At 32.2% G+C, this 24,147-nt stretch overlaps 3 protein-coding genes and 1 long non-coding RNA gene across 4 annotated transcripts; 3 read left to right on the forward strand and 1 right to left on the reverse strand.

Moving 5' to 3' along the window:
• The first annotated feature begins 5,511 nt into the window (after positions 1–5,511).
• LOC104784758 (lysophospholipid acyltransferase LPEAT2) lies at positions 5,512–9,424 on the forward strand. Its single transcript, XM_010509827.3, has 14 exons — positions 5,512–6,304; positions 6,484–6,664; positions 6,754–6,813; positions 7,007–7,170; positions 7,262–7,325; positions 7,409–7,477; positions 7,570–7,665; positions 7,810–7,854; positions 8,065–8,135; positions 8,247–8,313; positions 8,438–8,488; positions 8,601–8,711; positions 8,796–8,843; positions 8,931–9,424. The coding sequence occupies exons 1-14, from the start codon at positions 5,838–5,840 to the stop codon at positions 9,057–9,059; spliced, it is 1,623 nt and encodes a 540-aa protein (XP_010508129.1). The 5' UTR covers positions 5,512–5,837; the 3' UTR covers positions 9,060–9,424.
• A 4,377-nt stretch (positions 9,425–13,801) lies between these two features.
• LOC104784759 (uncharacterized) lies at positions 13,802–15,144 on the forward strand. Its single transcript, XR_015598177.1, has 3 exons — positions 13,802–14,712; positions 14,797–14,856; positions 14,947–15,144. It is a non-coding gene; the product is annotated as an uncharacterized LOC104784759 (long non-coding RNA).
• Positions 15,145–15,319: 175 nt separating this feature from the next.
• On the forward strand, positions 15,320–18,914 carry LOC104784760 (MADS-box protein SOC1). Its single transcript, XM_010509829.3, has 8 exons — positions 15,320–15,842; positions 16,374–16,586; positions 17,570–17,651; positions 17,815–17,876; positions 17,970–18,069; positions 18,163–18,204; positions 18,328–18,369; positions 18,580–18,914. The coding sequence occupies exons 2-8, from the start codon at positions 16,405–16,407 to the stop codon at positions 18,709–18,711; spliced, it is 642 nt and encodes a 213-aa protein (XP_010508131.1). The 5' UTR covers positions 15,320–15,842; positions 16,374–16,404; the 3' UTR covers positions 18,712–18,914.
• A 1,482-nt stretch (positions 18,915–20,396) lies between these two features.
• LOC104784761 (agamous-like MADS-box protein AGL6) lies at positions 20,397–22,746 on the reverse strand. Its single transcript, XM_010509830.3, has 8 exons — positions 22,373–22,746; positions 21,834–21,912; positions 21,618–21,679; positions 21,380–21,479; positions 21,232–21,273; positions 21,111–21,152; positions 20,863–21,017; positions 20,397–20,766 (listed from the first exon to the last, which is right to left on the reverse strand). Exons 1-8 carry the CDS (start codon positions 22,552–22,554, stop codon positions 20,670–20,672), a joined length of 759 nt encoding a protein of 252 aa, XP_010508132.1. The 5' UTR covers positions 22,555–22,746; the 3' UTR covers positions 20,397–20,669.
• Positions 22,747–24,147: the final 1,401 nt, after the last annotated feature.

The following is a 24,147-nucleotide window of genomic DNA, read 5'->3' on the forward strand; positions in this document are numbered from 1 at the left end:
AATGCTTTTTTACTTTTTTTTTTTGTTTCATAAAATTAAAAGTCTCGTCCGTGTGTATTGGCGGGACCTAGTAAGTAGGAGGCTTTGATTGTACCACCAATACGGCTACGTTTCGTGGGGCATGAAACCTTCCCACTCAAGGGGTCACGACCACAAGTTTAACGCTAAGGAAATAAAAGGAACAGGCTGGCGTGGGGTCAGACTTGAGCTTGTGTCTATCTAATCTTAACCGTTCAATTCTATGGTCTTGTCCTAACCCTTGATTCTATTTATTTCGTCCATTGTTTTAAACTTTTAAATAGTGAGTGAGTGGTAGTAGCCTTGCACAAGCTTAGTACAAATTAAGCTAATAATACTTACTTATTTGGTGACTTTGAAAGTATTTAGTATTTATATACAAATTCAATTAGACCTGTCAAACTGTAAATAAATTCCTAGGAGTTTTACATGTGAATATGGCCAAAGACTAATTATGATATAATTAAAGACACAAATAAGTAAGTATTATTAGCCTAATTTTGTCAAATGCACATGTTATTGTCAATAATTTTTTTTTTTTATTAGCTTAATGTTATCAGTAAGAGTATCATAATGTGAACTTACCAACACTATATAACTCAACATTTATTTTATCATTTTAATTTGTAATCACTACACAAAACAATGTTTTTTTTTGTGTGTAGAGAGATGTGTTTGTCTCTGGCATGCCTTAAACAATATTTCTCTGTATTTCAGGAGACATCTATGAAAACAGAGACATCATCGGCCCAGCGCCTATCCGCCACCAACACAACCTTTGTAGCTTCTTCAAAGAGTTCTATAAGAGTAAGCATTAACCTACCTTTTTCACTCTTCAGCACCGGTGAATGATTCTCTCATTTGTTTTTTCTGTTTTCCCTTTTCGTGGACGGATTCTTTTCTTTTGAGTAGTTACTCGCCGGAATGAGAGAAAACGAGAGCTTTGTATAAACAACGCCAAAACTTGAAAAAAGGAAACAAAAAGATTCAACATCTCTTATTTGTTACATATTAAAAAAGAAATGATCAATCAATGATAAATTTTTAAAAATTAATTCCTTACCAAATCAATGTCCATAAAACGGATGTGCCCATTTGGACATGAACAGCGCAATTGACATCACTAGTTTTGTGTAATAGAGAATATGTTTGGATTGCTCTTTTTACACTTTGTACTTGTGCTTATCGCTTTCTCTTTATTCAACTCAGGGTCTTATGGGAGATTTGATAAGCCTATTAACCGATGATGTGTTGCTGTAACAAATACTGTTGAATCTTGCTATTTTGATTATTATAGATACACATAAGAAGAATTGAAGCCTTTTTGTTGTAACTACAACAGCAAAAATTAATCGAAGCCTTCTCTAAGTCATGGTCCACTCAACAACAATTGTGATATTGATGTTTTTTAATTTTCATATTTGTAATCTGTAACAAAGCCAATAGTATTTCTTTTTTGCCTAAATGAATTCTAATTTTGTTTTTCCTAAAATTGTTGAGGCGTTAACTTTTAGATGACTAGGTTTTGAACGCACGCTACGCGTGGGTTTATTTGATATATTTTGACAAAAATTATATATGATTGATGGCCGTAATGAAATATTATATTACAGAAAACTTTAAATTACTATTAAGGAAAAAACTAAATTTCATATACACAATTTTTTAAAATATAAAAATTAGCTGTGTTTTAAAATTAAATCTGATTAAAAAATCATGAATCTAACTCGACGTCAAGGCAAGGCGGATCAAACTGGTGTCCTCACATATCTTAACCATTTCTTTGGCCACCAGAAAAACGAAACAATTTTATAATCATAAATTTATCTCCTTTTTCATATTTAATTGATCGCTATCACCTAGGTTTTCGTGTTTTTTATTTAATGTTTTCTTATTCTTCATATTCTTTTTTGTCATTTTCATTGTCAAATTTTATGGTAATTGTCATCGTTACTTTTACCGTCCAGTTCTTTGTTATACTCTTCTTTTTGTTCTTCCTCGTCAACTTTTTCACATTCTTTCACTGAAAAAACCTTTTTTTTAGACTACCACACAACTTGTTAACCAATCAAACTCCAAGACTAAAATCATTTTTTCTCAAAAAAATTGTGCAATTCATGAAAACCAGCATAGTCAACACAAACACCCAATTTATAAATTTTAATTTTTTAAAAAGCTTTTAAATGTTAAGAAATTTTTAAAATATAAAATTATAATATTTTGAAACCTTTTTAAAGCTAAAAATTTTAGAAGTTTCAATATTTAAAGTATTTTAAACTTTAAAAGGTTCGAATATAATATTTGAACCTTTTTAAAAAGTTTCAATATTTATAATATTTTAAACTATTAAAATTTTAAAATTATAATATTTAAAAACTTTTTAAAAGCTAAGAGCTTTTAATATTTTCAATATTTATAATTTTTAAAATTTTTTTAAAAATTAAATATTTTAATATTTTTTTGAAACTTTTTAAAGTTTTAGTTTGATCAAATAAAAAACAGGATTAAACCGAATAAAACTTCTAAACTTGGACGCCTGATAAATCAAGCTTTCCTGCTCATTCGTTGTTGGAAGCATATTAATCTTATTTATACTGGTTTGAACCATTGTCTAAAAGTTTTCTAGCCAATGTAGGATATTGTACATAGTTTTTTTATTTCCATAAATTTTAAATTTTCCTTAGTCTAAAAAATTCTGGAAATTTAGAAAATGTTAATGAATGACATGTCAAATCCTGATAGGTTGTTCAAAATAATTCTTAATATATAAAATTCTACAAATTTCTAAAAATGTTAATTAGTGACATGTTGAATCCCTATTGATTGTTTTAAAGCTTAGGTGGACAGCCTTAGAAGTTTATAACTCTTATTTTTATCGTATAATTTCATTTTATTTTTTAAGTGTTAAAAAAGAGCTTTTTTATTTTATTTTGTTTCATAAAAGTCTCGTCCGTGTGTGTATTGGCGGGACCTAGTAGTATAGGAGGCTTTGATTTTTTTTTTTTTTTGACAATAAAAAGAAAGTAGGAGGCTTTGATTGTACCACACTAAATACGGCTTTTTTATTCTATCTAATCTTTACCGTTCAATTCTATGGTCTTGTCCTAACCCTTGATTATATTGATTTCGTCCATTGTTTTAAGTGAGTGAGTGGTAGTACCTTAGTAGTTTAATTTTAGTTTTTGTCACGGTTTCTCAAGTCTCAACGCCGGACAGGATTTTTACTGTATAAGATAACTTTATTTATGTTCGATTATAAAGACTCAAGTGTGGTTAGTTAAACCATGGTTCTCCGTTTCTCACCGTTGGTTTATGTGTGTATGTGTGTTTTAGATATCAAGATATGTATGAAAGTAAAATATTAAAATGTTAAACACAAAGGAAAATGAATTATTGGAGGGCAGAGGCCTAAAACCAACTTGGTGGATGGGGAAAAAGATCCAGAAGTGTTGGCTATAGGAGTCCACGTGGACTCATACAAAAAATGACTTGTCCTTGTCGCTCTCTTCTTTTATTTTAGTGGACTCCTCATTTTTAAATTTATCCTTTTTAGCCTATAAAAACTTTTTTATTTTTTCTAACCAAAAAAAACAAAAATCAAATAAAAGGAAAATCTATGCCATGACATGGAAAAATTAAGCCCAAAAACAACTAATATAAGTGATAACATAACATTTAGGCCCAAACTTTTTAAGGCCTATTAATTTGTAACAACCGAAACAAAAAAAAAGGCTGGAGCGGATTGTATTTTGTGACAACAAAAAAAAACTCTTCTTTCCTGGGTCCTTCCCGCGACCGGTTTGCTTCAGTCTCACGACCGAATAAGTAATTCAAATCAGTATCGCTTAATTTTTGATGCAAATTAATTTGTAGTATTGGTAAAGTCAAGGTTATAAGCTTTGATATAAATTTGTTCTATATTGATACAAGGTGGTATTCAATAACAATATTGATTTGAATATAATTTTAAAAATATTATTTATTTTCTTTTAAAAAGTTATAATAAAGCAGAAAAAAGGAAATTGTTATTTAGATTATGATACTCAATCAGAAAATGTTAAAACTCCAGGAAAAAATCAATTAGACGTGAGATAACATCAAATTAGAAATATATTAAGAGCTTTACATGTGATTATGGCCAAAGGCTAATTATGATATAATTAAAGACACAAGTATTAGTTTAATTTTGTCAAGACAAATTTTACTGTAAAAAAAAAATATATTTTATCAATAATAGCTTACTGGTGTCAATACGAGTATCATAATGTGAACTTACCAACACTATTCAACTTAACATTTACTTATTATTTTCATTTGCAATCGCTATCAAAATATCAATAAGATGAACACACCTCTCTATATTATTAGCATAACATTACTATCAATTTGTATGCAATGTGAATTAATTTCAGTTCATGACTTTAGATTGTGCCTTGCACAAGCTTAGTACAAATTAAGCTAATAATACTTACTTATTTAGTGACTTTTAAGGTATTTAGTATTTATATAAAAATTCAATGAGACCTAAGATAACATTAAACTATAAATAAGTAAAAAAATTTACATAAATTCCATAGGTGAGATGGCGTAGGCATGGATTTGCCTAGCCAAATCACCACTTGTCACATAAGCAATGAGTTTATCATCGGCCTAACGCTTGTCCTCCACTATACAAACAAACAATTTTTTACGTGTAAATATAATTTTCTTAATCTATAAAACTAAAGGGGTGTATTGAATTTGAAATTTTATGTCATTTAGTGAGATTTGTATTTAGTGGGATTTTAAAGGAATTATGATGATTTTAAATGGATTTTATGGAAATTTTCTGGAAAATTGTTGATAATTTTGTAAGATTTTGATTAAATTCCATAGGATTAACAAGTGGAAGAAAAACATGTCACTGTGAAACTCATATTAGAATTTTATTTGCATTGTGATTCGAAATCGAAGAAACAACTCAACGTTTTAGTTAAATCAAACAATTCTCTACCATTTGAGATTAAATAATATAATATTCCATTTGAGATTTAGTTATTATTATAACCATTATAATTCTTCTCCTTATGTTTTTGTATCCAATTTAAATAACCCAAAAGGCTTTTTGACACAAACATGTTCAAGTCAATGATTTCGACTTGTGCGTTATTATATTTGGTATGTCGACCAAAAAGAAAATGTCAATTAAGGGGTGGACACTGTCTTTTTTTACAAACTCTGGATCACAAAACCAACATCAAAAACATCCACGTTCCCATCTGAAAGGAATATTATCATTTTCATAAAACAAAGAAAAGAAAAATGGTGAATATGGTATTAATATCCTTTACATATATGTTTTTGAATGGGATACAAATGTCTAAGCAAAAAATTTATATTAAATAATAGTATAATATTCCACTTGAGATTTAGTTATTATTATTATAACAAGTCCATACCGTATCCATGTGCAATCATAATCCTTTATATACTACTAGTATAAATTACCTGTTCGCGTTGACGAAAAAAAAACTTAAATCGTTCGTGCCCCCTTGTTATTTGCTAAACAACAGCTGCTATATAAACAGTTGTTCATTCTCGTTAAGTTAATAATCTCTACTAATTCTAACAGAATAAACAAAGCTCAAAAACTAATTTACAGAGATATAATACTTATTATTTTTTATTAACAGATGAAAAAAAAAAAGAAAAAAAAAGGATAGTAAGAAAAAAACAAATAACATTCGACCACAAAGCAAAAAGGCTGTGTCAATCTCTCCCGCTCTCTCTCTCTCTATCCACCATCTCTCTGTGTTCTTCTTACACAGACGACACCGAGAATGGCGGATCCTGATTTGTCTTCTCCGTTGATCCATCATCAACCAGAGGTTGTTATCTCAATCGGCGTTGACGACGACGATGACTCCTCCTCCACCGACTCAGGACTTAATCATCTCCCCGCCGCCGTTGGTGTTGTTTCACGTGGTTTTCAATTCGACCATCGTAATAACCCTTACGGGTTTCTCAGCGAGACAGAGCCTCCTGTTCTTGGTCCGACCACTGTGGATCCATTCCGTAACAATACTCCTGGTGTTTTCGGATTGTACGAAGCGATTAAGATCGTGATTTGTCTCCCGATTGCTTTGGTTAGACTTGTTCTCTTTGGTGCTAGCTTAGCTGTTGGTTACTTGGCTACCAAACTTGCTCTTGCTGGTTGGAAAGATAAAGAGAACCCTATGCCTCTTTGGCGTTGTAGAATCATGTGGATTACTCGGATCTGTACCAGATGTATCCTCTTCTCTTTTGGGTCAGTTCTTTTGAACTCGGATCACCCCAAGTTTGTGTCTTTCTAGTCGTAGATTTAAAAAGTTACTGTTTTGCTGATTGAATCAAAAAAAGATTGTGTCTTTGAGTTTGAGGAATGGTCAATTTGGTTTTCAAAGGTGTTATATTGTTTGTTTGATGATCTTTCTTGTGGTTCTGCAGTTATCAGTGGATAAGACGGAAAGGGAAACCTGCACGCAGGGAGATTGCTCCGATTGTTGTATCAAATCATGTTTCTTATATTGAACCAATCTTTTACTTCTATGAACTATCACCGACCATTGTTGCATCCGAGTCACATGATTCACTTCCATTTGTTGGAACTATTATCAGGGCAATGCAGGTATAGGCGGCAGCTACCACTTTTATCTTAAAGTGTTTTCTTTGCGTATATATCAGCACATATTGTTTTAAGATGCTGTTACTTTGTAGGTGATATATGTGAATAGATTCTCACAGACATCAAGGAAGAACGCCGTGCATGAAATAAAGGTATAGAGTTTCTGTGACATGTTTTTGATTGATGTCTATTGTATTTTTTAATATTGAGTAACTCTGTTAAAGAAGTGATTGGTGTATACTACTACACCATTTTCATGAATTGTGAACTGTTTTGTGGTTGAAAAGGATTCAAATGGTTTTTTTGTATTTGATACGGAATATGCTTTCAAGGATGTAAATACAGAGAAAAGCTTCCTGCGATAGATTTCCTCGTCTGCTCTTATTCCCGGAAGGAACCACAACTAATGGGAAAGTTCTTATTTCCTTCCAACTTGGCGCTTTCATCCCTGGTTATCCTATTCAACCTGTAGTTGTCCGCTATCCCCATGTACATTTTGATCAATCCTGGTGAGACTCGTTCGTTTTTTTTTTCACACTTTACCCTTCTCTATAAAATAGACTGCCTCCTTACTGACTTTTCTTTTTATGTGACTTTCAGGGGAAATATTTCTTTGGTGATGCTCATGTTTAGAATGTTCACCCAGTTTCACAATTTCATGGAGGTAGGCAATGTGCATATCCCCGTCAGATTAGTCTGGTTTTAGACTTTCACTTAATTGGATAAACATATTTTGAAATTAAACAGGTGGAATACCTTCCAGTAATCTATCCCAGTGAAAAGCAAAAACAGAATGCTGTGCGTCTCTCGCAGAAGGTGAGTGTTGGTCGATATTATTATTTTTTCCTAGATTAATTGCTTCTTTTATGGTGAAAAATAGTCCTCATGGTGTTCTCTTATGAATACAGACCAGTCAGGCAATTGCAGCATCTTTGAATGTCGTCCAAACATCCCATTCTTATGCGGACTTGATGCTACTCAACAAAGCAACTGAGCTAAAGCTGGTATGTGCAGCTCATAAATTGTTTTGCTCTCTTGTATAGCTTTCCATGTTTTCTCTTATCTATATTTCGCCACAAGTCATGTATTTCACGGAAACTTGATAATAACTTCCCATTTATTTCATATTTTTTGTTCTGTTGTTGCAGGAGAACCCCTCAAATTACATGGTTGAAATGGCAAAAGTTGAGTCGGTAAGTTTATCATCTAGCTTTACAAGTTTGTTGCTTCTCATTTACATCGAGTAGACCCATATCTTTCATTAAGGTTTTGTAGGGTGCATAAATGTGCAGATAAATATGTCGAACTTCACTATTTTGATAGTGTCCTGTGGATATATTTCATTGAATGTCCCTATTCTCGTCTTTTTAGTTATTGTGTTGCTTTGTCTTTGTTCCTTCCAGCTATTCCATATAAGCAGCTTAGAGGCAACGCGATTTTTGGATACATTTGTTTCCATGAATCCAGACTCGAGGTAATGACTCTTCTAAGTAATTACAAAAGTGATATTATTATCTCTTTTGGCGTTCCAATGCTTGAAATATCAGATTTTACTACAGCCTCAAGAATTTTATCCATTTTGCAGTGGACGTGTTAGGCTACATGACTTTCTTTGGGGTCTTAGACTGAAGCCTTGCACTCTTTCTAAAAGGGTTAGTTAAGATAATAAATAAAAGAATTGCCTTCTTTGTGTGTCAATATGAATTATGCTTTGATCATCCGGTTATAGTTGTTTATGCCTTGAAAAAGTTACTTATACAAAGCATACTGTTGTAGATATTTGAGTTCATCGATGTGGAAAAGGTCGGATCAATCACTTTCAAACAGGTAAGTTGAGGATTTTTATATGAATCAATATCTTTGCCAAGAAATAACAAACTCTTGCAGAAATTCTCAGTATATAATCCTTAATACATCTTGCTGCTGATTTGGTCTGCAGTTCTTGTTTGCCTCCGGTCATGTATTGACCCAGCCGCTTTTTCAGCAAACATGCGAACTAGTCTTTTCCCATTGCGATAGAGATGGAGATGGCTATATTACAATTCAAGAAGTAGATTCAGTTCTCTTTAATTCTTCATACCTCTTTCTCATATTTGCTATTTAGGTTCTTATGAGTTGCTCTATTTTGGCTCAGCTTGGAGATGCTCTCAAAAACACAATTCCAAACTTAAACAAGGCCGAGGTAAGTGTAAATAGATTATTAATCCATGATCCATCTATCGGAATGAAAATCCAAATCTTGTAACTTGAAATTAATCTCATGGTTCAGATTCAAGGAATGTACAATTTGCTAGACGACGACCAAGATGAAAGAATCAGCCAAAATGACTTGTTGACCTGCTTAAGAAGAAACCCTCTTCTCATAGCAATCTTTGTGCCTGACTTTGCTCCAACATAACACAAAAGAAACAAAAATGGTGGCGAAGATTTGTGATCGGTGCGATGATATAAACTTTGTCTTTGTGGTATATTATACCTTTTTGTGTTGTCTTCTTTGTATGTCAGTCGTTTCAGCTAGTAAAAAGAAGAAGGGGATGCTAAGATTTTTGGCCTATACATACCCTCTCCAACATGGATCCATCCTTGGACTCTATAACTGCGTGTCGTCGTTTGCTCCTCTAGTTCTGAGCAAACTTTGCTGTATTTGTTCTTTTTTTCTTTCTTTTTTTTTGTCAATTTTGGGGTTACATTACTTATCACATATGTTGTATTATCCAAATTTCGAATGTATCAGTGTTATTTTTTAAATTATTTTACCCAAAACTCTTGTTAAAAAAACAAAAGAATCATATACTACTAGTTTGATTTTTTGACATCTGAGAAATCCAAATTAAATTAGGAGTATATACTCTTTTGGGTAGTTGCAAAGAATAAAAAGCCCAGGTGGGGGAAAGCTGACGCAAGCATAGTTTATAGATAAAATAAAATAAAAAAAGGAAAGGGAACCCACGAGCGAGAAAATCTGAAGATGAAACAAAGACCGTTGGATGAGAAGAGAGCATAGGGCGGTGTACAGCACGCTCTCTGTGGTCCCCTGCACAGAGGACGTGAATCTCTCATCTCCTCTTCTTATTACAGGACCCATGTGCCCGACATGTGTCGGTACCTCAACTGGGAAGTGGGAAGTGCCAACTCTCTCGACTCTCTCCCCCCCAGTGGCCATATCTAATCTCTCTCCTTCACACTCTCCAATTAACTTCATTTCCTTAACCCTCTTTATCCGACACTTTAAATTTTAATCACAATTCCTTAATCATGTACTTACTTACTTAAACTAAAATAGTACTATAATAAAACAAACCATATATTATACGGACTTGTATATATTTATAAAATATATATATATGCTTTGATGAATGAGGCTTGATTATTAATAGACAGATAGAGATATACAGTAAGTGGATTCCAAAGAAAAATGCTTATTAATTAATACATGTGCAAATGTGTATAGAGAGGCTATTGACATATAATCCCCCCCCCCCCCCCCAAATCACGCGTCTACAAGAAAGTTAACCAACTAATAATGATTTTTTTGTCTATCTCGTAATTTGTTTTCGTTCGGTGGATAAAAAAGCTTTCATCTTTTTAGTTATGATAGTAGTAGTATAATTCATCATTTAATTATGATAAAAATTTATATATATATATACAAGTATAATTCTGTTATAACTTAAAAATCATTATCAACTACCATGCTTAAGATTCACAAACACCACTGTACCGGGATTATTATAGAGTTGTTTTGAAGAATTTTTACATTTTGTTCAACCATTGTCAATAATATAGTTTTCGTCAATGATGATTACTACATCTTCATGTTTTAAGAAAAATGGCTTACACGTTTTTTTTTTGTTCCTCTTCTGCATATTTGTAACTAACTATGTATATACATTTTTATTGGCTAAGCCTGTTTCAAAGTGAATTTTTCAGCTACCCTTATGACCCTTATCGCATGGAAACAAATTTATGGAAGACGAGAAAAACGCTTTTAGGATACTACTGATTAAATTAAAGATCGAGAGGAATGGAAAATGGACGAGACCAAACTACTGATGCGTGAAAGTATAGTGCACAGAAAATTGCATGGAAAATCAATCAAATTAAGGGCATCTTTCACATACTTTTAATGAGCTTCAAAACCTCCACCAAACTTAAGAAACCAAACAACAAAATCACAAATTTGTTATAAAAAAAAAAACAGTAGAAAACAAAAGAAGTAGGTTTTATGGACAACAAAGGAATCTGTCCTTTTCGTAGGTGCGTTCACAAATTAGAAACGTGATTTTATAATTAACAAAAAAAAAAAAAAAAAAATCAATAACATGTATATTCAAAAATAGTGATAAAATAACGATCCACTATAAGAAAATGATAAGGCTTAGAAGTAATGATACTATAACGATACGTTATCATTATATATGTGTAGACAAGTGACACTGTTTCGAATTTGTAGGTTACAAGTTACAACACTATTTTGATGATATATTTTCTTCTATTAATATCATAAAAAATCTAAACACCTAAAAGAAGTGAATATACAGATAAGGAAAATGAAAACAAAGGAGCGAAAGAACAGATTTAACCTAAAAGAGGAAGTAAAGAGGTTAAAAGAGGTAAGAAAAGTAGGTCCATATAGTTGCTAAAATATTGTTTGTAGTCAATTTCTTTTAATTATTTTGGAGATATATGCGATATTTTTTTTGGGGTCCCATGAGAGGACCAAAGTGTGGAGCACGATTTATCTTATAGAATTAATAAAACAATAAATATATTATTATTGTCTTGGGATTTTTCGATTGATGAGAAAAAGTAAGAGGTGTGTTTTCGAATTATCATTGGCTAGCCTTTGTACGTGACTGTACGGACGATGTTGATGTATTTCTAATATTGTACGCTCTTTTTTTTCTTTCCCCCCTTCACTACTATATTTCTCTAATTCTTGTCCGTCAATCTCTACAAACTAATTTTAGTAATTTTACCAACTAATTGTTCATTCTGAAATTTGATTTAATACCAAGATTTTCTACAACGACATGAATTGATAACTCACGAGTGGTAAATCTATACTCACATCCGTATCAGTACCATTTTGGAAGTATATATACATCTTATAAATGCAAGGTTTCATTATTATTAAGCATGTCATACATGGTTTTTAATAGCACCCAAGAAACTTGTGACTATTTTTTTGTCTAAACTATAAACAATACATATCTCATAATTAATTTGTTTTGTTTGACATGTGAAAAGGTGGTTATTTTTCTAACCATTTAACATATTTGTAGTGGTTAAAAAATAGAACTGAAAACGCCGAGGAAAAAAAATTGAAGCATATATAGTCCCGGTCCTATCTATCTCACGTTTGGTGAGACATATTACTAGCTTACACAATCATTTTTAATTTTAGGATGAACCTTCAAAAAATAATGAATAGGTGGTTCAGTCAGTACAGATACGATTGTTTCTAGATTTATCTAGACCAATTAGAAGTGTCCGTATTTACTAGTAACGATAATGTTAACAAAAAAACGAAAACAAGAAAACGATTATGCTGCTATAAATCTGAAGAGGTTTTGAAAGAGATACATAACCAAACCGGGTTACACATGTGTAAACTTATACGAACACAAAAAATAAAGATAGATACAACAATTCACTCAAAAAATGGGTGTATCCACAAATATTTTCAGACCTGTCGGTGATATTTAATATAAAAAGTCACCAGAGAGAGGAGGATGAGAACAAGTAAGGCCATCCGGGAACACTTGGTGTGTTCTTAGCCCATTAAAATTATAAATATAATGAATAGTGGCATAAAAACATGTTTTCCAGTTCTTGATGTAGAACTGATCTAGGCTCAGTTCTAAGCTGACGTGGCAAGTTGTGATTGGATACAATTTTTTGCAAACAATTTTTCACAGATTAAAAGAGGATTTGATTTAAACTATGTATTAATTAAATAAAATGTTTGTTTGTTTTAATTAAGTAATATGTTTGTTTTTTTTTTAATCTTTAATGATTTTTTGTTTCATAAAAATTTGGTATTATATTTTGAATTTTAGTACAAGTTTTATAAGTTTGCAATTTAAATGTTATTTTTACAGTTTTTATAAATGTAATATATTTTAAGAATATTATACTATTAAATCTTATGATCTTAAATATGTTCTCCCAATAATTAACTTTTTAATAAAAAATCTTAACTAGTGATTTTAGATTATTTTCATAATATTTTTACTCTAAGAATATCCTAAAGTGTTCCCCCATTGCGGATGCCCTATATAGGTAGTTTGCGTGGTCCTCCCTGTATAGGTAAAGATCATTATATCTCGATTAACCATTTCATCTCCAAAAAAGGATTATTTTTGGTGCCACTAGGCACTAGGATAGACAAGACGTTCGATAAGCTGAACTATTATTGGATTTCCAAGTTACGTTTTCTTTATTCTGTATAGAAAATTATAATCCGAGGGACCAAAATTTGCCTTCTTTAGACACGTCGCTACGGCGACTCAACTCCATATATATTGACTGGTGGTAATTTAAGTAATTGGGAATTTGATAGTATATATTTGGAAAGTATAATTAACGATTTGTGCGCCAAAAGTAATATTAAAAGCTGATTAAATATTATAACAAAGAGACTATCGACTAAAGAGACTTGAAATTATATAGTTAACAAAAAATAATGTGCTAGATAAATCTTTTCCACTAACATATCCAGTTTATCATATATTTGACCAGCAATATACAAATCAAATATTCATTTACCAGTTAAATTAGATCTTTTGGTTATCCTCATTTTCGTAACGATAACAAGTGGGGCATATAGGTACGAGAGAGTAATTTGTGTCCACATTTAAATCAAAAGATTTTTTTTATTACATTAACAAAAATGATAAAAAGAAATCATATAAAATAATAATAATTTTGACAGCCAATTCCATCTACAACTAGATAGATAGATATTTATGGAGGGGAAAAAGATGTGTATGGAAATATGTCCATATGTATCAAAATATGCTATTTTTGGTCTTTCATAAGACCATGGGCAACGCCGTAGTTTCGGTCCGTCCCCTGATTTATTTGGATTTAAATTTAAATCATAAAAGCCCAATTACGAAAAAACGGTTCTTATTTGGGGACGTTTTTTATCCGTGTACTTGGACACGTGGAAGCTGGTCGTCGAGAGAAAGTTCTCCAATTCTCTCTTCTATCTCGACTCCGTCTCCGTCTTCGTCTTGGGTCCGGTGGCCACACACGATCTGAACCCAGTCGCCGGCAGTCATCGCCCACCGTTTGGTGTTGCAATCTTTCTCTCTCCTTCAAACTCGTAAGCTTTAGAGTATATCAACCAGATGTTCTCAAAGCTTCGGTTCCTTCCAAATCATCTCATCACCACCAGGAACAGCCAGCTACGTCTCACTGAAGAGCAATCGCTTCTTCTTAATTAGATGAGGTAAAATCGTTGATGATTGATTGATTGATTGGTTCTATCTTGATTAGTTTGATTGGAACGCATAGAGAGAGAGAGAGAGAGAGAGCTAGTTTTATCTTGATTAGTTCTTCTTGTTGTTGTTGGATCATTATGTGATTAACCATTATGTGCGGTCACAAATCTGCCATATATTTAGTGTTCTAGAGATTACAAAGGTGCTCTGTTGCTAATTATTAGACTGCTCAGAGTTAGAGGAGTAATGTAGTAATATCAATAGAACTTGAGTTGTATTGATATTTATAGGTCCAGTTGCTGAAGACATGTTTCATTGGCAAGCTACAATAATGGGTCCTGCAGAGAGTCCGTATTCAGGGGGTGTGTTTCTCGTTACCATTCACTTCCCTCCCGATTATCCTTTCAAACCACCAAACTGTAGTAAAGTTAGCTTTTGAAATGCCTCAAGGAATCAATGGCCTTAGATCAAAGTTCATAGTAAAGTCCTGCAGTAGATGATGACGGAGATTGTTTTTCTCCCTTGGCGCTGAATGCGACCTCCGTAAACGTTGAAGTCTATTATAACAAAGCTGTGAACTATACATTGATGGTCACTTTTGTATCCTATGTTCTAACCTTTTTCCATTCCATCATAACATGGATACACTTTTTAGCGAATTCCTTAACTTGTTATTGTACTTAGGTCTCGTTCCTACAGGTTCTTTTGTTGATCCGACAAATGGAGCACAGTAACACACAATCCGTAAGATTCTTGCTTTTTTGTTAATCTGATTTGTTTTTTAGAAGAGACTAGATGCTAACTTTGGAATTACTCTTCTTGTATTTATGCAAGGGTGCTGCAAAGGTCTCTATAGTAATGATCGGGTAACAAGCCATCATGGATTCTTATTTATGCCTTTTACATCTCACAGCTGGGATTTTAGTTGGTATGTATTTTATAAAATAATCTCACACTTGTGTTTCCTCTTTGTTTAGATGGTAATCTTATGTTATAACAATGTTAATGTTAATTTTTGTAACTTTTAAAATATTATTATTTTATTTGGGGGACCAAATACAAATAGACACCAATGTTCATACTAAAAATAAGAACCTTTTAAAATAATACTTTTAAATTTGGGGGACCAAAAATTGTCCCTAACCAATGCCCATGCTCTAAGGGTTTTTTCCAAAATAAGTAAAGGATGAGGTTTCAACCGTCCATCATATTTGCGACACATATGACTCTATTTTGCTCCTACTTTTCTCTCTCTCTATTATTTTAATATTTTTTAATTCTTTCTGCAAAGAAATAAAAATATATATAAAAAAGGAAAATGATAATTCTACAACACCATTACCATAACTACAACGAGAAGAGGATCTTTTTTAAGGAGAAAGCAGAGAGAGTGTTGTGAGTTTTTTTTTTTTTTTTTTTTCTAATAATTTTTTGTCTTTTGTTTGTTTCTTTTATTACACACACACAAATAGATGAAACGAGGAAAGCTACTTCTTTTGCTACTTCCATAAAAAGGTCCTTCCTTTAGCAGAGAATCAAGTTTGAGCTAGAGAGATCATCTTCTTCCTCCTTCCCCTTCTCCATCGCCCTCCATTAATGCTTTTTATATTTTGTCTCCTATATCTCTCTCTCTCTGGCCATATACAATCGTGGACCTCTTCTCTTGATATCCCCCAACAAGCAAGGTTCCTTCCTGGTTAGGTTTTTTATAAAACCCTTTTAGCCAATCGGTAAGATCGATCTCTTCGTCCTTTCTTTTATTGGCTTTTGACTCTTTCCATTTTTATCTTTATGGATCTAAAACCTTAGATGGGTTTGGTTTCATTTTTTTTGTTCGATTTGATGTTTTGTTTTCTTTCTCCTGAATCTCATGAAAAGAAGTTGCATCTTTCAAATTAAACCCAAATAAATGAAAAGTTTCCATCTTAATTTCATTTTATTTTTGAAGCAATCCATGTCACAAGACTTGTAGATCAAACTAGTGCTACTTTAGATTGTTTTGCTTTTTGGGTACTTCAAATCATCTTCATCCCTCGTTGACTTCGTCAGTCCCCCCTCTTCCTCTCACCAGAAAACAAAAAGTCCTATTTCGATCACCTCCATCTTCTTCTTTTTTAACCTACTCTTTTTTGATTCACATATATGATATGTGTGTGTATGAGTAATCTTGTCATTGAGGTGGTTGCACCATTGATTTCCTGTTTATTGCAATTTGTTTTTAATGAAATTAATCTTTTTTTTTGTTATATTAAATGTGAAAGGGAAATTACTAAACAAGAAGTGTGATAAGAGATGGTGAGGGGAAAAACTCAGATGAAGCGAATAGAGAATGCAACAAGCAGACAAGTGACTTTCTCTAAACGAAGGAATGGTTTGTTGAAGAAAGCCTTTGAGCTCTCAGTGCTTTGTGATGCTGAAGTCTCTCTAATCATCTTCTCTCCCAAAGGAAAGCTTTATGAATTCGCCAGCTCCAAGTAACGTCCCTTCTTTTATTTATTTTATTAATCTTTCTATTTTTATCTCCTTGTTTATATATATATGGATTTGTTAACAGTTTGTGGAATCACATCTAATTGACGTTGAGAGGGTGTTAAATGAGTTTCTTGGTTTCTACAATATTAGGGCTATTATTAAAGTAGTATCAAGTACATTCTCTTATTTGTTTGTTTTTTTTCACTAGTACATCATCTTGTTTAATCGTCTGAGATGATGTTTCTCTCTCTCTTTCTCATTTAGTTTTATGATGTTATCATAAAAAGTTATAAATAAATTGTGCCAAAGAACTCTCTGGAAAGCTATTTTCATCATGCTGCACACATGAACATACAACTCCTTGAGTATTGTCTTAAATTTAATTTCTCTTCTTGGGTTTAGATCTATGTTTCACAATCTGGTTACTTTAAGCATAACTGGTTTCTCTAAGTGACGGTTAGGAAATAGTTTCATCATTTATTCCTGTAGATAAATCATAAATCATTCATGCTTTATTTCATGCTCATTCCTATTTCCTAAAGTAGCTTGATTTTGACATAGAAACTCAAGCCAGAACCAAAATGTTGAATCTTTCAACATGAGAAAGAAGTTTATCTTGTACTGTTTAGTAGAAGGGAAACCAAACTTGCTTTTGATGAATCATTACTTCTGTAAATGGAAAAAGCCAGCTTTTGATCAGATGTTCAGACAATTTGTCCATTTGGGAAAGTACTTCTTTCTCTCGAACCTACTAAATATAAAGTTAATAAGAAGAGGTCACATGTTTTTTTGGTTTTCTAAAATTGGGGGAATAAAAAAACAACCAAAAAAGTACAAGACTAATCAATTTATGACTTCCACAGTTATGTCTTTAAGTCCTGTGTAATTACTTCGATTAAGATTTTTTGTTTTTTGTTTTTTTTTTTAACATGTTTTGAGAAGGTTGCTTTCTTACATTGTACTATTTTAATCTCTGATGCTGTAGTATGCAAGATACCATAGAACGTTATCTGAGGCATACTAAGGATCGAGTCAGCAGCAAACCGGTTTCTGAAGAAAATATGCAGGTTAACTCTTTAATTATAATCTTGCCTATCAACTCTTGCTAATATTTTTAATATACTATCAAATGTGACACAATATGTACATGATCTCAAGGTCACAGGATCAAGTCACATATTTTATTATGATATATTACATGCAATAACATTTTTGTGATATAATCAACAGCATTTGAAATATGAAGCAGCAAACATGATGAAGAAAATTGAACAACTCGAAGCTTCTAAACGGTTTGTGATATATACATACTAACACATTACACATATTTGTATATATCATGGATTAAGAGTTTGACCATGTAAGTGTTATTTTTTTGTTATCAGTAAACTCTTGGGAGAAGGCATAGGATCATGCTCAATCGAGGAGCTGCAACAGATTGAGCAACAGCTTGAGAAAAGTGTCAAATGTATTCGAGCAAGAAAGGTATGTTATTATATATCTATCTCCACATATTATTTTTCGAATTACCTTATATATAACCACTTATGATTCTAACTTACTTATCATCTGTATTAGACTCAAGTGTTTAAGGAACAAATTGAGCTGCTCAAGCAAAAGGTAAAGTGGTTTTTATGGGCGTATAGATATGTATATGTATATATGCAAATGGTGGAATATTCCAACTAAAAATTAAACTGTTGTGCTTGCTTTAACAACTGGAATAAAAAAAAACTTTTGCAGGAGAAAGCTCTAGCTGCAGAAAACGAGAAGCTCTCTCAAAAGGTATAATATATTCGTATGAGTCTTCTCATGTTAGGGTTGCAAATGTGTTTCTTTTTTAAAAAAGAACTTCTTTTTAGGGTTATTAGCCTAGGAGAGTCCTTACTAGTTCTTATTGGTCATCTTTCAATCACCATGACCTTTTCGGTCTATGCATTGTTCTATCTTGTTTGCATCTATTAATTTTGTGTGTAATAATAATTTTGATTGCAGTGGGGATCTCATGAGAATGAAGTTTGGTCGAATAAGAATCAAGAAAGTGGAAGAGGTGATGAAGAGAGCAGCCCAAGTTCTGAAGTAGAGACGCAATTGTTCATTGGGTTACCTTGCTCTTCAAGAAAGTGATCGATCCACTCTACAACAAAGGTAAGTAAAAACAGGTTTAGCAGTACTACTGAGAGTGTATAAGGACAAGTAACAAAACTCTAAAGCTGCTTCGCTTGTTGTCTTATTTCTCTCTCACTCTCTCTCAAGTCTCTTCTCTCTAATGATGTTCTGCCAAAACTGAACTGCTTGTGTTATGTATCTATACATGTTTTTTAATTACACTTGCCTCTCGATCAAGAATCTAATTTTGGTTATGTATGTTTTATATGTATCAACTTAGCCTTCGGAATCATCAGGAATATTCTATAATATATACACCTTACTGGTTGCAAGTTATGAAACGTGGTGAAATACACAACTTGTTCAAATATATATAAGTACTCAAGTCAAGGTGTTCCACAACAGATTGACACTGACCGAATCTAGAGAGCTCTCAAGTCGAGACTAGAATATCTCAAACCGGTAAAAGTCAAAAGCAAAAAAAGAACAAAAAAAACCTAATGATAATTCACAACGAGAAAAGTACAGTTTTTAGCTTCTTCCTTTTTTAAGATGGTGTGAGATTCTAATCAAGGCCCACTTGGACAGATAATAAACCCCTTCTTAGGTTCCCATTACTCGGGTTAATAAGAGGCATGCTCGTATCCACTTTTCTAGGTCCACCAAAATTTTAACCTTCGGCTTAGATACCATGTTAAACTTGGGTTTATCTTGGCTTCTAACTAAAAACCAATTGACAATTAGTAGATTGACCATAACCCTTTATATATTAATGATAGTTCTTTCAAACTTCAGATGTGGGACTTGGATTGTATCCAACAAAGACTAGCCATTCATCTAAGACAAAATTATAAAGTATACGACCTAAATCAGTTGAATATGTGACAAATAAATATCAAAAACGATTATTTATTGGCCAAATCAAACTACATATTACATAACTTGCGTATTGGTTTCAAAGCATTTCCCAAGTATTAAAGCTAGCATAGCTAGTCATCACCCCCTACTATATATTGAGTTTATCATCTAAGCAGTAGTACTGGTATATATGATTTGTAATTTCGCAACATCAGTTTCCAGTGACTGAGAAGATTTGTGTGCAAACCCGAAATTTCTAGTAGGTTTTTCTAGCCTATCAAAAAAAAAAAAAACAGAAAAAACGATTTCAATAATTATCGTTTAGGCAATAGATTAGATATATATAGCATGTGCCTTTAATATATATAAGGGCCCATTAATTAATTTCTGTAAGGGCCCACTTTAAAAAAGGCCTGCTTTGTGATAACAGCCCATTTAAACGGTAGTAAAAAATTGGGGATTATTAAAAAGCTTTTAAGATTTGGTAATAAACCAAACAAATTAACAAAAGACTAAACACGAAGACTTTTTTTGGAACACAGTAGTAAAACACTGTTAAGGTTTTGCCAAAACAAGAAGAGCTCTTTCTGAAAGTCAAATCAAAGTAACAGCAAATGTGGATCCTACTATAACATCATTGCGCCTTTACCAAGGAGGCTACGTTACATTTTCTTATTCGTTCGTTTTTTTTTTACAACTTTAGATTGTCCATCAGTTAATTTTATTTTTTGGTCAACTAAAAAGAACAAAAAAACGCTAATTGTTTTCCTTTCGGAAGTAAAATTATTTACGTTAATTAACGTAATTTTGTTTATCTGTTGAAAACAAATATTTATACGTTATCATTTGTAATATATATATATATATATATATAGATGCTGAAAGTTATTAATGTTCAGTTACATTAGGAAAGTTTTTGATCGAGGGAATAAGAGGATAAATTAAAAAAAAAAAAAAAAAAACCATACATGCAAATAGATTCAAACGAGCTGGGAAATTAAATGAAACCATCTAGAGTTTTTATTTTACGAAAATATAACTGGAAAAAAAAACGACTGCGCAGAGCTGAAATTGGTCTGACTGTGGTGAGTTGGCAGCATGGTCTAGTCAACTAAGAGTCAAAGAACCCAACCTTGGACGAAACTGGTCTCACCTGGCACATTGCTCTTTGTTACCGAAGACCCTTCACCTGGCACGTAGTAATGTTGTTGAAACCTAATCCATATATACCAAAAACTAGTCTTAATTATGACCAAATATAATTTCTATTCCATTTAACTTCCAAAAAAAAAACTGATCAAATTGTTATACCCTATTTGTAAAAAGGGTTCGGTGTTGCAATCCACTGAATTTGGATGAGAAGACACAACCGGAAATTCGGAATTGTTTGTAACACCACCCACCGATGCAGCCGAGTTTGCCCATAAGTCTTGAAACGTTTTGAAAGCATGGCCTTCGCTCTCAAACTATTATAAAAACCAAATCACAATTATACAAAAAGGATATACATATAGTTACGTTGCATAAATTAATTAGTATTTGGTGATCTAGAATCAAACCTTAATCTTGAGTTGTTTGTTTATGTCTCCTAGTTGCCTCTCCTACCATTTCAAAAATATATCAATTGATATGCAAATATGTTTATCAATTTGGTATGGAACATTTATATTTATAGCTTGCCTTTTTCCTTAGATCTTCCATTTCTTCCATCATAACTTGTGTCTGCATTCATGTTAGTTGAATGGTTAGATAACACATGATCTTTTCTTTAATAAACATATATATATATGATTCGAAATGAAACAAGAACCAGTCTAGATCATGCGACCTTGCGCTGACGAGTAGCGGTAAGAGCGGCTTCCAGCTGCCTCTCAAGCGCTTGCAGTTCCTTCACACCCATTTCTCCAAGATCTTCTCCAAGCAAATTCCTTTATAATTAGCAATCAACACACACACACATATAATTATATTATTAAGATTTGCAACTATATTACATACATAACGGAAGATGATGATAGATAATAACGATTTGATTTCAAGGGACTAGAAAACTATGACTACTAAACCTATTAGTGCGCACAAGAGATTCGTATTTGGATTTAAGCTTCGTCATCTCCTGACTCCAACTCTGCACCGGCCATATAGATTAATCGATTATATAATGAAATGCATATATATAGTAAACGAGAGAATTTGGCGAAGAGTGATAGAATCATTATCAGAACACATTTATTGAAAAAAGCAAAGTACTACATATACACAAATTATTCACACACACTTGCCTGTATAGTCTCTTCAGGCTTATTATTTCCCAAAGAGCAGTTGTAACAACGATTATACCGTTGGATCGTTCTTGGAATTCTACAAAATTCATTATATAAAAAAAAATAAAGATCATTGTTCTTGATAAAGATTCGTTGTAGGACAAGAGCTCTAGCTATAGATCTTACACACTGGTATAAAAGGGAAACCTAGGTAGGTTTTTTAGAAAGAAAAAAAAAAAAAAAAAAACCCATTTGCTATCTGACATCTTTAAGATTAATTAAAGAATCAAAGTCATTCAATCAACAAACTATAACGTACGGACGGACCCATGATAAAGGATCCGAGAGAGAGAGAAATGATATAACGATGAACCCTAATTTCCAAAGGATAAAAGACACAGCCGTAAAGAAATATCCACGAGTCAAAAACATGAATCGACTCTTGAATCGTACGATATAACTAATAATAATAGAAGTCACTTTAATCGATTTTCATTTAAAAAAAAAAACCTAACTTTACTAAATGAATAGAAAGAGCAAAGATATAGTTAATATACCCAACACTACCAAACTCGTAGAGCTTTCCACGGCTTGAGAAGATGATGAGAGCAACTTCGGCATCACAGAGAACAGAAAGCTCATAAGCTTTCTTCATCAAACCGTTTCTTCTTTTTGAGAAGGTCACTTGTCTATTGATCGTGTTCTCTATCCTCTTCATTTCCACTCTTCCTCTTCCCATCTTTCTCTCTCCTTTTCTTGATTTTGATTTCTTCTTCTTCTTCTTCTCAAGAATTGGTAACTTTTAAAAGTATATAATAATCAACGGAATATTAATGTCGTACACGATAATGTGTTTCTACAAACTCTTTTATATTGCTATTGTTAGGTTAATTAATATGTGGTGATTTTTGTTTTTGGACAAAAGGTTAATATGGTGAATAATTAAAATATATCCTTTTAAATTAATTATTAGCCGTCTTAAAGTGTGATATCAACAAATGAGATATTTTTTTGTTAGAGAAAAAAAAAATGGGGTCAATATTTGATGGAACAAAATGATAACTCTGTCTTCATCGTTATAGCTAGATTCCCAAGAATGGAAATCAACTTGTAACAGTCGGACCATCAGAAATGCTTTTTCCTAGAGCTCGATTTTCAAAATTCAAAGTAAAATTCATTTTGTTTTCCAAATGTTATGGCTCTTATTGTATTTTGTTATTGTTATAATTGTTGTCTTTTTTGTTTAAAATGAGATCACTATATTCCAGACAAAGTTGGTTTTTCTAATGAGCTGTAAAAAAAACGGTTACATTGTTTTTGAATTGTTCAAAGAAGTGGAAGAAAATTCATCATTGTTTTTGAATTGTTCTCTCGCAGAGCTGGTCTAAATTAATACAGTACTAGTAAGATGTTAGGTAAAATTGTCCTTAAATAAAACCAAAACCAGCGTGGTTTACCCTTGAAAATTTTAAATATTTTTCTTGTCTAACTATGTATATAGAAATGTATCCAGTCTTTTCATATTGTTCTTACTAATAATATCAGAAAAGAGTATTTTTTAATGAAGTTATTAATGTTGTTTTCACTTGCGATATTCTGTTCTTCAACGTTAATCATCGGTAATTATTAGACTTTAAACTTTGTAAGTTAGAGAATGGACACTTGACACCTCAACTAGTTTTTTCGCCAGTTCAGTTAATAACGTCAAGTTAATTTTCGGCTAATGAGACATAGAAGCTCAATGGAATGAATTATCAGATCATGATCACATGCATGAATCATACATATGTTAAAGCATCCTCTCTTTTGTATTGTAGCCCTTACGTTTTTTATCAATCAGTAGGCGTGTCAGTGTCTTTGTGGTCTTACAAAAAAAATATCAAACCTCATCACCTCCACATTCTTACATATTAGCTACCATATTAGTATCGTTTTTTTTTGGTCCGAGGTTCATAATTAAAATCTAATAAATTAATTACAAAAAATGGTAAATCTCTCTTAAGCAAACACATAAATTGATGATACATATATATACTAAGCATAAATCAACCAATTAAAGGAATTGTAATCTCTAGTAGTGTGGAGCCGTAAAAAAAATAGCAGACTAAATACAAGCAAAGAAAAGAAAAATCAATAAGTAGATCGGACACTGACCAAACCGTTCTCGTTGTGTCCAATCGAAGAAATATAAAAGAAGAAAAAGTCGTAAGAGTTGATGACATAAAACCCTTTTATGTTTGGACGAGTTTCATAGAACATGGTGGACAAAAATCATAGTACTACACTATTTAGTATTTTTCCCTTTTATATAAAAACAAGCCACGTAAAAAAA

This window comes from Camelina sativa, chromosome 5, assembly GCF_030686135.1.
Source record: "Camelina sativa cultivar CO46 ecotype springtype chromosome 5, ASM3068613v1".
NCBI classification, from domain to species: Eukaryota; Viridiplantae; Streptophyta; class Magnoliopsida; order Brassicales; family Brassicaceae; genus Camelina; species Camelina sativa.